The sequence below is a fragment of the Cygnus atratus genome, chromosome 1, assembly GCF_013377495.2.
Source record: "Cygnus atratus isolate AKBS03 ecotype Queensland, Australia chromosome 1, CAtr_DNAZoo_HiC_assembly, whole genome shotgun sequence".
NCBI lineage: Eukaryota > Metazoa > Chordata > Aves > Anseriformes > Anatidae > Cygnus > Cygnus atratus.
In genome coordinates, this window is record NC_066362.1 from 92830787 (window position 1) to 92844293 (window position 13507).

Consider the following 13507-nt stretch of genomic DNA (forward strand, 5'->3'; position numbering starts at 1 on the left):
TTGATGATGTTGGGAATTATCAATCCCCTAAAAAGCATGAATTTAACATGAAGCTTCTTTCTCTGGATTTTGGTGCAGTATTTATGATTTACTGTTATATATATGGCAGGCAACCTCAAGTTATCTTGACGAATGTCCTGAGGACGAGAATTGGAAGAAAATACATAGACAGCCACGTAATAATTGATGCTGATTTATCTGATGCTGACAAATTACAATCAGGTCAACTAGCTTCATCATCTGTTACCAACGTGCAGACATGTCAAATATTAAGTTCTCCTCGTGAAAGTTCTTTTCTGTCTGAAAGGTATGTTACTCAGTGCTGATTTCACTGGTCTTCCTGAAATGACATAACTTCACAATGGAAAAGATTTGCTCAGGAACAATTTTTATGATACTCCTGCCTTGAAGCAGAAGTTGAGTTTCCCGAGTGCAAGCTAACACCCGGCTCTGACAAGCCATTTTAACTTTGCATTTATTCTGATTCAAGCTGTGCATTATATCAATAGGCTACTCTTCTCTCAGAGGAGGAATCTGCATTTCCAGTGGATTGCTGGTTTTGATTTTTGAAGATGGCCATGTAATTCAAGCATAGTTCAGTTGGTTTTGTGTCCAGAACGAGTCTTGCTTTCCTGTTGCTATTAATGTCTTCCAACATAGTTTCAAGTAACTTCCTTACAGGATTTTGCTAAGCTCCTCTCTGTGATTTGTTCATTTCTTTTCTTATTAGTCCATCAAAGGTGTAAGTCTCATCAACAGATGACCACTGTTTAAGGGCTGTGTGTGTGTCACACTCATTGCTTAGCATCTGCTTTTCCTCTTTTCTTCCTGTGTTTATGTTGATTGAACATCACAGTAATGCTTGACACACAAAACTAGCAGAAATTAGATATTAGAATTATATAATGTTTGTTTCAGTCCAGGATGGGAGTTGAATTCAGAGTAAGCTGTTTCCTCTTGCCTTTTATGGCCTTCTCTTTGCTTAACAGCAAAGTATCCACGGGAACAAATAGCTAGATATCTGTGGGAAGAAAATAGGATGAGGAAGGAAGAGAAGAAGAATTGGTGGGGGCAGGAAAAATCAACAGTTCCTAGATTAAAGAAATCTTAAAAAAACTTAAGAAAAATAAGTCATACTCCTCATTCTGATACATGAACATGTTAGAGAACCTCAGCTGGTGAGACTTGTGTTCTCTTTTTCTGTTACTGCTTAAATTAATCTGACAAAGCTACAATTTAAATGAGAGATTTAGAACAGTTAGATTGTCTATGAAGTGTCACTTTAGAAGTATTACATTTGATGCTATGAAATATCTTTTCATAGCTGGCCTGACTAAAGGAAGGGTGGGGAGTTTGGATTGGATTTTCTTTGTTTTGTTTTACTACAAAATCTTTAAGATCTATATTTTTCTTCTAATTTTTTTCTTCTTCATATTGTTTTGGACAATGGGAGGTAGTGCATTCATAGAGAGGAAAACACGAACTTTTTAATGTAATCCTCTACATCTGAGGAAGCATCTTGCATGTTTTTTCAAGCTCATAGTTGTAGGGTGGCTGTTGTATATTAAGCACAAGAATGGCTCAGACTCTGCAGTACTGAAACAGCTGATAACCACTCTGCTTCATGTAACCCTGTGAAGAGGAAAACCAGTAACAGAAATCCATTACCGACATACCAGTAGAGGAAGTTCAGACTTTTTAAATAAAAGTATGGAACTAGATCTATATTAATTTAGGTTAAGTAATGTCTGTATTTTTTTGTAGTTAACTTTCTCTTTTTAGGTAAAAAGGATCTGAATCATTTTTTTTTTTTAGTAGCTGGTTTCCTCAACTTGCTTTAGATTTGGTGGTGTTCGTTGCTTGAAGGATTAGCTTTCCATTCCTGAAATGCATTTTTCTAATGCATGAAGTAAAAAGCTCGTTATTAGCAGGAATGAACACGAGGAGGATTTTGCACTTCACCTTCCCAGTGACCGGGGTATTAGTGCAAGTTCTGATACACATCCTGTGGGAAATGGAAAATTTAGGGTTTGTTCCAACAAAGACACGGTTTGATCCTGGTCGCCTCTCTGTAGTTCCTGTCTGTGCATAGGATGCACTTGGCATGGATTCTGCTTTTGGAGTCTCTTCTGAGCAGTTGAAGCTCCCCCCCCTTATAATGGATACGCATATGTATGCCCTTGGCCATGTTGAGATTCTCTGGTACCATCAGAGTAACTAGAATGCAGGTTCTGTTTTACTGAACGTTGTTCCTTTGGTACGCTATGGAAATCACAAATGAAGTAAAAGAATTGTGTGTGATCAAAACAGGGGGGTAGTAAGTTAACTGTTCTCTATCAGCTAGAGCTTGCTGTGAGTTCCCCGTTTCCTTTCTTGCTTTTGATGTTACAGAGGGGATTTTGCATTGCTTTTTAACTGCAACCCAGTATGAAATGCATTTGTTTAAGTCACCACTGATCTATCAGTATAATGAATTTAAGGTGGGTCTTAAATGTGAAGAAACTTAGGGCTGTCTAAATTTACACTTGTTTCTTGTGGCTCTTGAGAACACTTCAGAATATACTTTCACAGCTTCTTAGGTTATGCGTATACCTGTTAAGAGGTGCATTTTAAATGGAATTATCTGGGAAGATTGCAAATAAAAATAAAACCTGCACAGTTTGTATATATACAGTAAATATGTTCAGGGAAGTCCACTAGCTGAACCATTCCTATTGAAATGTGCCCTATTTTTTGTTGAAATGTCTCAAAAATGTCTCAAAGAAAATCTAAAAAACACTTAAGTATTTTCATTCAAAGCAGTCAGATTACATGTTCTGAATACAAGCATTTAAACAGAGAGAGTTGTGGGTTCCAAAATCAAGTTTTCTGCAGTAAGGCTAGCTATTCCTTAACTAGAGCTGCCTGCTCTTTGGAAGACCGTCTTGTTCAATATATAGAATGAATGATACAGCTTATCTACATACACACTTCTTGTGGATATGGGCACATCTGTGGTTCTTGGTGAGTGGCAAGAGAATTAGTAATTTCTTCATGGTGTTTATTTAGTGTTCATCACTAATATTAGAGCACTCTGGAAACCTTTATTTATCTTCACAGCATTCCTGAAGAGCAGTCAAACTCCAATTTACGGATACGGCACTGAAGATAGGGCAGCTGTTCAGAAAGCGTCTAACAATTTTGGTTGTCCAGTTAAAGATGGCAAAGAATGTTCTTTCCCTTGGTTCATGCCATTCTTTACAGGTTCAAGCTCAGCTGTTTGGACCCATATGATCAGCAGTTAGCTCTTTGCAAATTGGACTGCAAAATTCTAAGTTAAGCACATTATGAAAAGATTAACAAAATCATTTTGTACTAAGTGAAGTGACAAAAGGAGGAAAGGAACAGATTTTCCAAAGGAGCACTAAATTGCTTTATCTTTTAAGTCTTCTGTTTTTTTTTTATCTTCCAACTCTCACAGAAAATGAAGCAAAGGTCAAGAAAGTTAGTTTCCTGGTAAATTTTCAGAAGAGAAGTCTTGTATATTGGATGTAATTAAGTTCCAGTGAGAAAATATCATGATACCATATTTTGTTACATGTTCATAATGCATACACTGGAAGCCAAAGTACAGTTACGTAAGACTTCTGTCAGCTCTAACTAGCCTGCAGAGAATGTGAAGTTAACATTTGCAACATCAGACTCAAATGTAAGGATGTCATACTGTTCAGGCTATCAGTGCATCCTGTATATATTCTCCAATATATTAAAAACAAAAATCAAAACTAAATAATACCCCCAACTGATTACTTTCTTGCATGTCCTTATTTTTAGAATGAAAGTACAAGCTCAGAGATACATGTGTAGGTTTCCTAGTTTTCCGTACTCTAAACCCTGTCTATTTCTTTTCCGTTTTTTACTCATTCAGATCCCTCTCTATCCAACTCCCTTCAGAGTTACTGTTTCAGGCTCTTTTGATCAGGAACTTTGTTTTCAAGTCTTTTCTCATTGCAGGAACTTACCCTGTGGATTCTATTAGCAGTTCTAAATCTAAATAACAAATATACTACTTTGCCTCATTCCTACTGCATTCAAAGGCAAGGATACAATTAGCTGACTGTTGTTCTCTTTTTTTTTTTTTCTTCTGTGTTCTCATGGTAGTCATGCTTTACAGCAAAATAATATTTCAGTGTCTGGGATCAAGCATGTCAGATTTTCATTCCTCATGTCTTTTATAAACATCCATTTCATTAGTGATGTCAGAGTATCTGCATGTTTTCATAATGGGGACTGAAATAGTTGTGTTTCATTTGCTGAGCTCCACCTGTTTTTGAGAGGCAGAAACGTGTCTAATCAACTCTTGTTTCTGTTGAGGTTTTTGTTAAGTATTCTTCCAAAATTAAAGATAACTCTTGGTTAATGTTCTTTACAGGTCGGAGTGTTGCTCAAGAATGACAGATGATGATCTGTCTGAATTGACCAAAGCTTCTAAGGAACCAGAAAGAAGTAATGTCTTCACCTGTAGAAGACGAGAGCTACAGAAGAAAGGTTTGTAATGAACAATAATCTAGCGTTCAAATATGATGGTTCGAGATTGCTGAGAATGTATTTTTTTTTCTGAAGTCTAGTGTTACAAGGAGAGCACAGAAATAAAATAATAGGTGTTGCATTATTGCATTATTAATATATGTTGCAGTATATATGTTTGCTCAAAACCAAGCTTTTACAGGTATGGTAAAATATATCAGGTAGCTATGTTTTTAAATAAGAATGAAGTTGTGATGAGTCAGATCTGTGAACAAAAGGAAACTGAGAGAAGCCTCACTATATCATTATAATCCTGATTTTATAAAAATATATCTCTTTAATCTCAAGAATTGAATATATTAGGAATACTGAAATGGTTTGTGAACCCCGCTGAAATTTCTGCTACGTGACTATTTGTTTTTTCTTGTTGCAAATAATGAGCTGTCTGCTGATTCTGTAGGGGGAACATACAGTCTTTTCAATACTGATAAGTAATATTTGCAGATGCGATTAGGAAGTGGAGAATGTCGCATCCAGAACAAACTAAAAGAAAGACTGTGCAATATAGAGCACTTATTCATACTTGGGAGTAGTGACTTTGGTTATACGCTTATCTATTCTTGTGATAATAACGTTTCCCGTATTATTTTAGGGAATATATTCTGACAACTACACGCAATTAGAAAAGAACTATCTCTCGTGGAAGGTGTCTGCTACCATGCGTTTTATATAAAATATAACAGATATCAAGAAATACAAAGGTATATACAAAGAAATACAAAGTGTAACCCGTTAAATCACTTCTTTTTTAACACAGAAAACAAGAACTGTGATGAACTGGATAAGAGGAGAAGAAACACGAACAGTACTTCTCTTAGTTGGAAGGGATCAAGCTGTTTGGATTCTGAGAAAAGGAAAAGAAGATTTAGTGGCCATATTTCTGATGATTGTAATGCACACATTCCAGAAAAATTACTTCTACAGCCTGTAAGTTGCATTTAATTTTAATTTATATGTTTGTATACATGCGTGCCCACACTGTGCGTTTGCGCACACTTCTGTAGTAGCAGTAGCAACATCCAAAATTCAAGAATTGTATTGATAAATAGGGTATCTAGCAGAACTGTAACACCTATTGAGTTCAGTGATGCATCAAGAGGAGCGAGTATGTACATCTGTCCGCAGTATCAGAATATGCTTGTTGTAGCAGAAAGGTTGAGAGAGAGGAATGACAGTGTTTCCTTCAGGCGGGAGCATGGAGTAAAACAATTTTGGAAATAAGTTATTTAGCTAAAGTAAAGCTTTCTTCACAGATGGTATAAAACTGATTGGGGAACTTCTATACAAAATTTGTGAAGTATACCTGGCATTACTGAAATCTTGTGGATCGTGAATTCCTCTTCCTCCATCTGTCATACCCTTCCTGAAAGTTTTATTTTTATCAGTTTTTTAGATTTGGGGAAAAAAAAAAAGGCTTATTGAATCAGCTATAGTTACTTTATGTAGCTCAAAGCAAAGTCTCAGTGATCACTGATCTGAACCATCATAGAAAGGTCAAGGAATAAATACATATCTTTTGTCTGATACGTATTTTCTAGAAAGAGCAAAGATTGAGTTCAACTCCATCTCCTGGCTGCAGAACTCCCTGTGAGGATGAACAAGATCACAGATCTAACCTGGTGCAGGATTGTGTTGCCCGGACATTGGAGAGAGACTATAAATTAGACACTTTCACCCACAACCATTTAAAGTCTGTTCACAGCTGCGCAGTGGAACCTGGCTCAGAGTCTCCTCCCAGAAATATGTCAGAGAAACAGCTTCCTGCCATGAGTGAGGACGTGATTTCAACACGAATTAGTGCCATCAGGAAATTAAAGGCGGACACATCACAGTACCTGAGCAAGCTGCGGAACAGAATCTCCAGGGGTGATCAGCCAGTTGTTGTGGTTGACCCAAGTATGTACTGTATCTGTGTTGCTGACTATTACTATTGATACGCTTAGGTACTGGGAGAGCTCACGCATGACTGACTAGTTGAAATATATGGAACAAAAGACTGAGAACAGACTGTGTCCAGTACAATCTACTGGAGTACAGATGGTATTGTGCTTGATAAAGAGGGAAGAGAGCAGGATTTTCAAATTCCAGTCCTTATCTTGCAGCTGGCTTTGTGGGTATGGAAAATAAAGATTGTGCCTTTTAATGATGTTTAAATTGAGAAAAATATTCTCTCTTTGTTGAAGCAGGTATATTGTGGCTTATCTCTTTTAATAGTCTTAATAATTTTGAAAATCTTGGGTATGAAGTGATAATAAGGATAGAAGACAGTACTTCTTGTTACATACAGTTTGATGCACACAGGCCATGGCTGGCTGGGATAACGTTTTTTGGTATTACATCTGTAAGAGAGAGAGGTTTTTGTTAATCTGAAATCTACAATGAGAGAAGTATTCTCATGTCTGCATCTTGTAGTATATGTATCTATTTTTTTTCCTCTTTAGTTGTCCTTTCTAGTGATGATGAAGATGGATCTTCTGAACCAAATGATGAAGATGGAGTTTCTGAACCAAAATGTACAGAACTGCTGCAGGGTAATAGTACTGATATTAAAGAAACAGACCAAGAGTCTGACGTCCTTTTCTCAGAAAAGCCATTGGAAGACAACGTGGAAAGTTGCACAGAGCAGGTAGTCCAGTTTTTGGCCTACATATTGTTATGCCATCCCTTTATTTTTACAGTGTTTATTTCTGTTTGCACATTAGGACAAGTGTGAAATGCTTAGAGCAGATATGATTAGCCCTAGCCAAGAAGTAGCTGTAGTAATTTATTTCACGGTAGTTTCTTCTGTTATCTGGTCCACTGTTGTATTTTGCTGTGTGGAGAAGTTGAAGCATCTGTGTAGACAGCAGAACAGGATAGGTTAAAGTTTCCTTTCCTGTGTGACTAGCAGTGGAATTACAATCTAAAACTAACATGAAAGTTGTTTCCCCTTTTTAGACTTGATGAGCTTTTTTGTTGCCTTGTTTGGCCTGGATTTGGGCAATCTCTTTAATCTGGAAACAGGCCAAGAGGACCATTGTTGCCTCCTCTCACAGATGCATCATTTTGATCATAAGCATTGAATTGGATCCTGTACCTTCAGTATCAGAAGAGGAGTGTTTTCTGTTGCTCTGTTTTTCAAGTTTTTACTTGGCTGTAAACTTGGCTGTAAATTAGTAAAGAAAGTGGGTTATATCTTGACAATAGAAGGTTCGGAGCAAGATACGATTCAACCCTTGAGGAGGTTATCAGTAATGACTGTGATAAAAATGTATGGCTTTAGTTCAGAATTTGGCTTTGGGAGTAAATTCTTAAAAACAGAATTTGTAAGACTGCAGAAGGGAAACGCCTAATTTAATGCCCATATATTCTTTTTTCCAGCTTTTAACAGAGTCGGATGAAGTTAGTTGTCCCATCAGCTTATCTTCTCGAAGCACACCTAGTGAACAGATGAACCCAAGATTAGATTTTGAATTTGATAATCTATACATTGGGAAATTTAAATGGTTATCAACAGGTCCTGCTAGGGTAAGTTGATGTATTATGGTGACATACTGATAATATTTAAAAATGAAAATTCTGGTTATGGTATTTGGTTATAGTACAAATATTAGAATAAAATAATCACAGTGATCAGAGTTGAGATGTTTAATATGCACTGATGTTGCCATTTAAACAGAAAATTCTTTGTTTTGTAACTTCAAAGAGCATTAAAACAATACTAAAAACATTAGTGCATAGGCAATATGTGACTCAAAAGGGTACAGAAATGTAAGTGAAGGTGTACTTTAAATGCAGTATCAGCTCCAGAAGTTTCCACAGGTCTTTGACTACGTTCATTGTATTTATTGCAGTTAAAAAAGTATGAGCATACATATTTTTTTTGTTTATAGTTAGACATTTTGAAATACTGACTTGCAATAGTAATTTCAGCTTTCAAAAAACAGCAGTTTTGTGCAGCAGTTCTTATGCAGTAATGAAAACATCTCATGAAAATCTCTTGAATGAATATGCCAAAAACATTTCAGGGACCAGTTGAAATAGTTTAGAATCAATGCTTTTACGTGGAAAGTGAAATTTTTCCTTGGGGGGAAAAAAAAGGTCATTCTTAGTGCATGTTGCAGTAAGGTAAGAGCAACCTCTCCTGTTAGTGTGTGTGACGGCCTTCAGTTGAAGTGACCATAAAGCATTCCTTATTTAGACAAGTCTTTTTAACGTAGTGGCAGTGTAAGTAGAAACTTTAGAGGCCTTCAGTGCAAAACTTAGTATAAATACCAAGTTCGTTGTCCAGTGTCGACTATTTGTATGGTATTTATTAGTTCAAATAGTGCAGCTTACAGTTACAGTCTTTATCATGGAGTGCCTAAAAGTTAAGTTCCTTTTGTCTAAGTGTTCATCTTTTTTTTTTTTTTTTTTTTTGAAGGAGTCTGTAGGCAACTCTAACTTCTTGCTTATTCTCGGTGTCATTTGGATTCTGTAATACATGTTTAGGAGTGTTGTTTTAGGTGAAATAGAAAATGTTAAGTCTCAAATTAGGTCTGTTGTTTTCAGTTTATTTGGCTATAAGCAAAGAAAGATGTGGAGATAATAAAATATTCTTACTTTGTTTTAAACAATTTGTGAAAAGCAAACTCATTTATATTCTTTTTAATCTTATTTCAGTTTATGACCAAGTATATTACGATACCATTTCAAGGTAAGAAAATTTTTTATTTAGCCTTCTCTTAACCATATCTTTAGAGTACAACTCAACATATATTTATATTGTGAATAGTTTATAATCTTACTTTCACAGAAACACTGATTCACTTTTAAAATGCATGTTTTTCAGTAAATGAAAGTGTTGGTGTCTATAGTGTAAGCATTAATAACAGCAGGTTTTTACATTTTTAAGGTAACTTTTAATTTTAATGGCCTTGCTTGTACATCCATGCATATATTAAGTGCTGAACTGTATTTAATGTACCAAATCATGTTTTTGAGGTGAAACATTAATCCTTTCAGATTAGGGTTTTTAGACCCTAAGGTTTATTAAAAATGTATGTATTGACTAAAGCCAAGAGGAACATAAGTATGGATTTGCATTCAGTCTGTTATCCAAAGGTGATGTATGGTTTACTATCTCGTAGCATTTCTAAGGTGGATTGACCAAAAGAAAATAGAAGTTCATGACTTGCAAATTTGTTAAATTTGTATGTATTAATTGTGGTTATTCTGAGCAAGAATAAGATTTCTCTTCCATGAAGAATCTTGCATTTAGATGTTTAACTTTTGGTGTTACTGTTTGGTATCCTTGTTTTACCTGGTTTGATATAAGTGATTTAAGTACTAAATTCTCAACACATTTAGTATAGTGCTAGGAGTAAAATATGTGAGTACAGTTTTAATGCACTCTGATAGTACTTAAGTCTTTGTATGTAATTACTATGACGTGCATGACTTCAATTGTCTACGGTAGTGAAAGAGAATTAATTTAAATCCTATTTTCTACAGTGGCACTTAACAAGAACATTAAGCTGACAGTGGATACCCTGGATTTGAGAAGGTTTGGCGTGTGGAGAAGTGATGGTGGCTGTTCAACAATAATTTTCCTTTGGTTGTCTGCGGATTATGTAGAAAAGATTGAAACCCAATTGGGAAAGCGTGTTATCAGCAAACCATGTGAGTAATCAATTTCCCTAAACGCAATGAAAAGGTCTAGTACATGTCATGGCAGTAACCCGGTTATTTTACAGTTGCACTTCTGGAATATTAAGGAAAACCTATAGCTTTTTGAAGACAAAAATTGGTCAGTTTTGCTTTTCCAAATATGAGTATAACGAGACATCTTAGAAGAAAAACCCCAGAATATTGTGATTCAAAATCACTGCTACATAAATAAATAAAATAAAAGATCTTGCAACATTGTTCAGTTTTGTGTGTGAAGGCCTTTAAAAACTAGTCTTGTGTAAAAAGTATCTCTCTCAAAAATAAATGGGATATGATAAGTGTCCTTACTCTTGAGTAGTGTATATGCAAGAAGAATGGCATGGCAGATAAGTGTTGATTTGGTTCTTTGACAAGACTGCCAAGGCAATCGCATTATTATTGGAGAAAATTTTGACTAGATACCAAATGGGATGGTTAGCATGTAGGTTCTGATAGATTAGCTCCATTTGTTTTTTTGAGGGTAAAGCTCTGTAAGAACTGAGTATAACTTTTGCTCAATTATTCAGAGTTATTGAATCGTGCCATGTTTTTACATTAGCAAAGTCATTACAAAATGACATTTAACAAAATTATGATGTTAGAGTTGCCTGTGTGAAATTTAACAGTACTTCTACCCTGTATAGTCACTACCTCTATAAAGATAAAATGTATGTAATGCTAACTTTACATAAGGAGCAGAAGTTCTCTGACATGAGACACTGAGTGAAGTTTTAGCAGTGAGTTACCTTTACTTTTCTAGATCTGAGTTTATCAAAGTTACTGGTAGCATGTATAGACACAGCTCCCAGTGAAATGCGTGGAATCTAAGTATGAAGCTGTGGGACCCTTTTTAGTATTAGGTTTATATACCTTGATTACATTTTTGTTCTGGTGGAAACCTTCAGGAATTACTAAATTTCTATGCTTGAATGCTTTAAATACACATTAATGTAAATCTTCTGAAATGAATGTAGACACAGATCAGTGGTAGTTTTACAGATTGTGTAAATGGTTGCCATAGTTATGCTCTGCTTTCTTAGTGTGTGTTAATATTAGAGAAAAATATATCACACCAGATCAAACAACTTCAGGGGGGAAAGCTGCTGCAGCTCCATGTCTCCCAGCTCAGTCGGTAGCAAGGCTGAAGATGTAGTCCCAGCAGGCATGCCTGCATACACACCACATATGTACACAGCTGACAGCGTGTACTACAGACAGACACAGAGTCTTCATACAAACACAGACGCCAGTAACAGTCTCATCCTGTTTCCGTCTGTCTGAGCAGGGTGGAGGCCGGCTAGTGACCTGACCTCCACTATCTGCTCCTCTGGCCTTGTGGAGCTGGGCCTTTGATGGGCTGATGGCCTTATGGTGAGCCCAGCAGGGATATTGGTTGGGCTCCTCCTGCTGTTGCGCTCCTCTGTGTGTGTGCAGGCAAGCATTTATCACATAACCTAATTGTTGATAATAACCATTCTCTCCTTTTTCCAGCCAAATCTAGTGAATTTGTTTTTCTTGAGTTGTCCCGACCACTCACTGAAGAAGAAGAAGCCAGGCTGTCTGAATTAATTGCAGACATAAGCAAGAAGAACAGAGCACCAGATCTCCCTGAATTTTTATCTTTGAAGCAAGCCTTACCCTTGTTTAAGGACCTGTCTCCTGAAGAAAGCTCTTTTATGAGTTCCAGTAAAGATCTGCTAAAGCAATGTGTGACAAAAGGGAATACCTCAAATGCTCATGAGCCTGCATTTCAGGTTAGTGAGTAGCTGTTGCTTGATTCATCACTACTTGTTGGTATTTGCATATTCCAGTAAGTTTTAGATAGTTGGGTGCAGAAAATAAGTTTTATTTATCCATAGCATAAAAAACCAACACAAATATTATTTGTTATTTCTCACAAGAGGCAAGATTTGCAATGAACTAGATTGTATGCATGAAGGAATGATGTATAGACCTCATCTGTAAGTGGCAAATACTGAAGCTTCCAGTTCACTTATAGTTGCGTAAGCTTAGAACCAATAGGGATTCCCTGCCCTTGTGTCTCCAGGGCAGCCATGTCAATAGCAGTGGAGCCATTTTTCAGTTGAGGCAGAAGTGAATGGGTGCAGCAGAGGAGGAGCTGTGTATCTTACTCATTCTAGACACCTCTAGACTTCCCTGTGGGGGTTTCGTAGCTTGAAATGTTAAATGATTCCTAAGGCTGCTAAGGAGTTGGGGCTGTGCATGCTCCCTTTGAATAGTCAGATGTCTCAACACAACCCCACATCATTGTCAATTCAGATATTATTATATGTGTTTGTTCTCATCAGTAAAAAGCACAGAGACAACGCATCAATCGGTGTGAAACTTGGAACTTAAAAGTAAAGCTGCTCTGCTTCCAGTTCAAATCTGTATTGCTTCAAGGCGAATTGTTAACTAGATTTTTAAAGCTTCCAAGAATACACAGCTCCTAGTAAGGCAGTTTGATATTTGTCTTCCATCACCCGGTCAGGCCCTGTTTCTTCTCCAAAACTAATTCTGCCTCAGTTGGCTGAGTAATGCATATAAAAAGTTTAAGAGAGTGGTTAGAAATAGATGAAGACCTGTCACTATATTCAAGGAGCATAGCTTTTTTTTTTTTTTTTTTGTCTGAGCACTGGCACATTTGTCTAAATGCTCGTTTAAGTATTTATACTTCTGCTCTCCAGCAAGGTTCCTCTTCAGTGATGCAGTGTAGTCCTGTGGGCTTCATGCTTGATTTTTGTATGTTCTGTGTTACATATCAAGTTGTTTGATGCTTTTTATTATTGCTTTTTTTCTGGTAGAAATCAAAACCAAAAGTGGCCAGGCCCAGTTACGCCCTTGCAAATAAGCAGAGTAGTGGTTGCTATTCTATCTCTCTGTCCTCTGCACTGAACGAAGAATGGAAAGAAGTAAGAGAAACTGGAGCAGTTAAGAAGTATGTATCTTTCATTTTAATGAGAAGATGAAGATAGAGCAAATTGATTTAAAAAGTTGATGGAATGAAAGCTCTGGCATGTTCGAGTTCATTTGAAAGTGTTGCGTGAAAGTTGTTATAGAAATTTAAAATATCATTAAATGTAAACGTACCTATTCCTGTTTCAATCCTAATAGTTAACAAACAAGATGGATGTTACAGGATGAGAAGAAAAAGAATCTCATAGAAGTTAGGGAATACCTGAACTGTGATTGCAAGGTCATATCATGGATGCATCAGTGGGAGGGTAGGGACTTTGTGGCCTCTGTGAGTGTCCACTAAGTCCATATCACAGCA

At 36.5% G+C, this 13507-nt stretch overlaps 1 protein-coding gene across 4 annotated transcripts in view; it reads left to right on the top strand.

Moving 5' to 3' along the window:
• The window catches only part of SENP7 (SUMO specific peptidase 7), a 42430-nt gene that overhangs the window by 14275 nt on the left and 14648 nt on the right, over positions 1–13507 (top strand). For 3 of the 4 annotated variants that reach the window (XM_035540426.2, XM_035540427.2, XM_035540429.2), the window contains 10 exons: positions 110–307; positions 4412–4527; positions 5324–5493; positions 6105–6462; positions 7008–7192; positions 7927–8073; positions 9208–9241; positions 10039–10206; positions 11725–11987; positions 13038–13171. In XM_035540426.2, coding sequence (XP_035396319.1) covers positions 110–307; positions 4412–4527; positions 5324–5493; positions 6105–6462; positions 7008–7192; positions 7927–8073; positions 9208–9241; positions 10039–10206; positions 11725–11987; positions 13038–13171 — 1773 coding nt within the window. The remainder of the gene's footprint in view (positions 1–109; positions 308–4411; positions 4528–5323; positions 5494–6104; positions 6463–7007; positions 7193–7926; positions 8074–9207; positions 9242–10038; positions 10207–11724; positions 11988–13037; positions 13172–13507) is intronic. The other variant, XM_035540434.2, reaches the window with a different exon arrangement.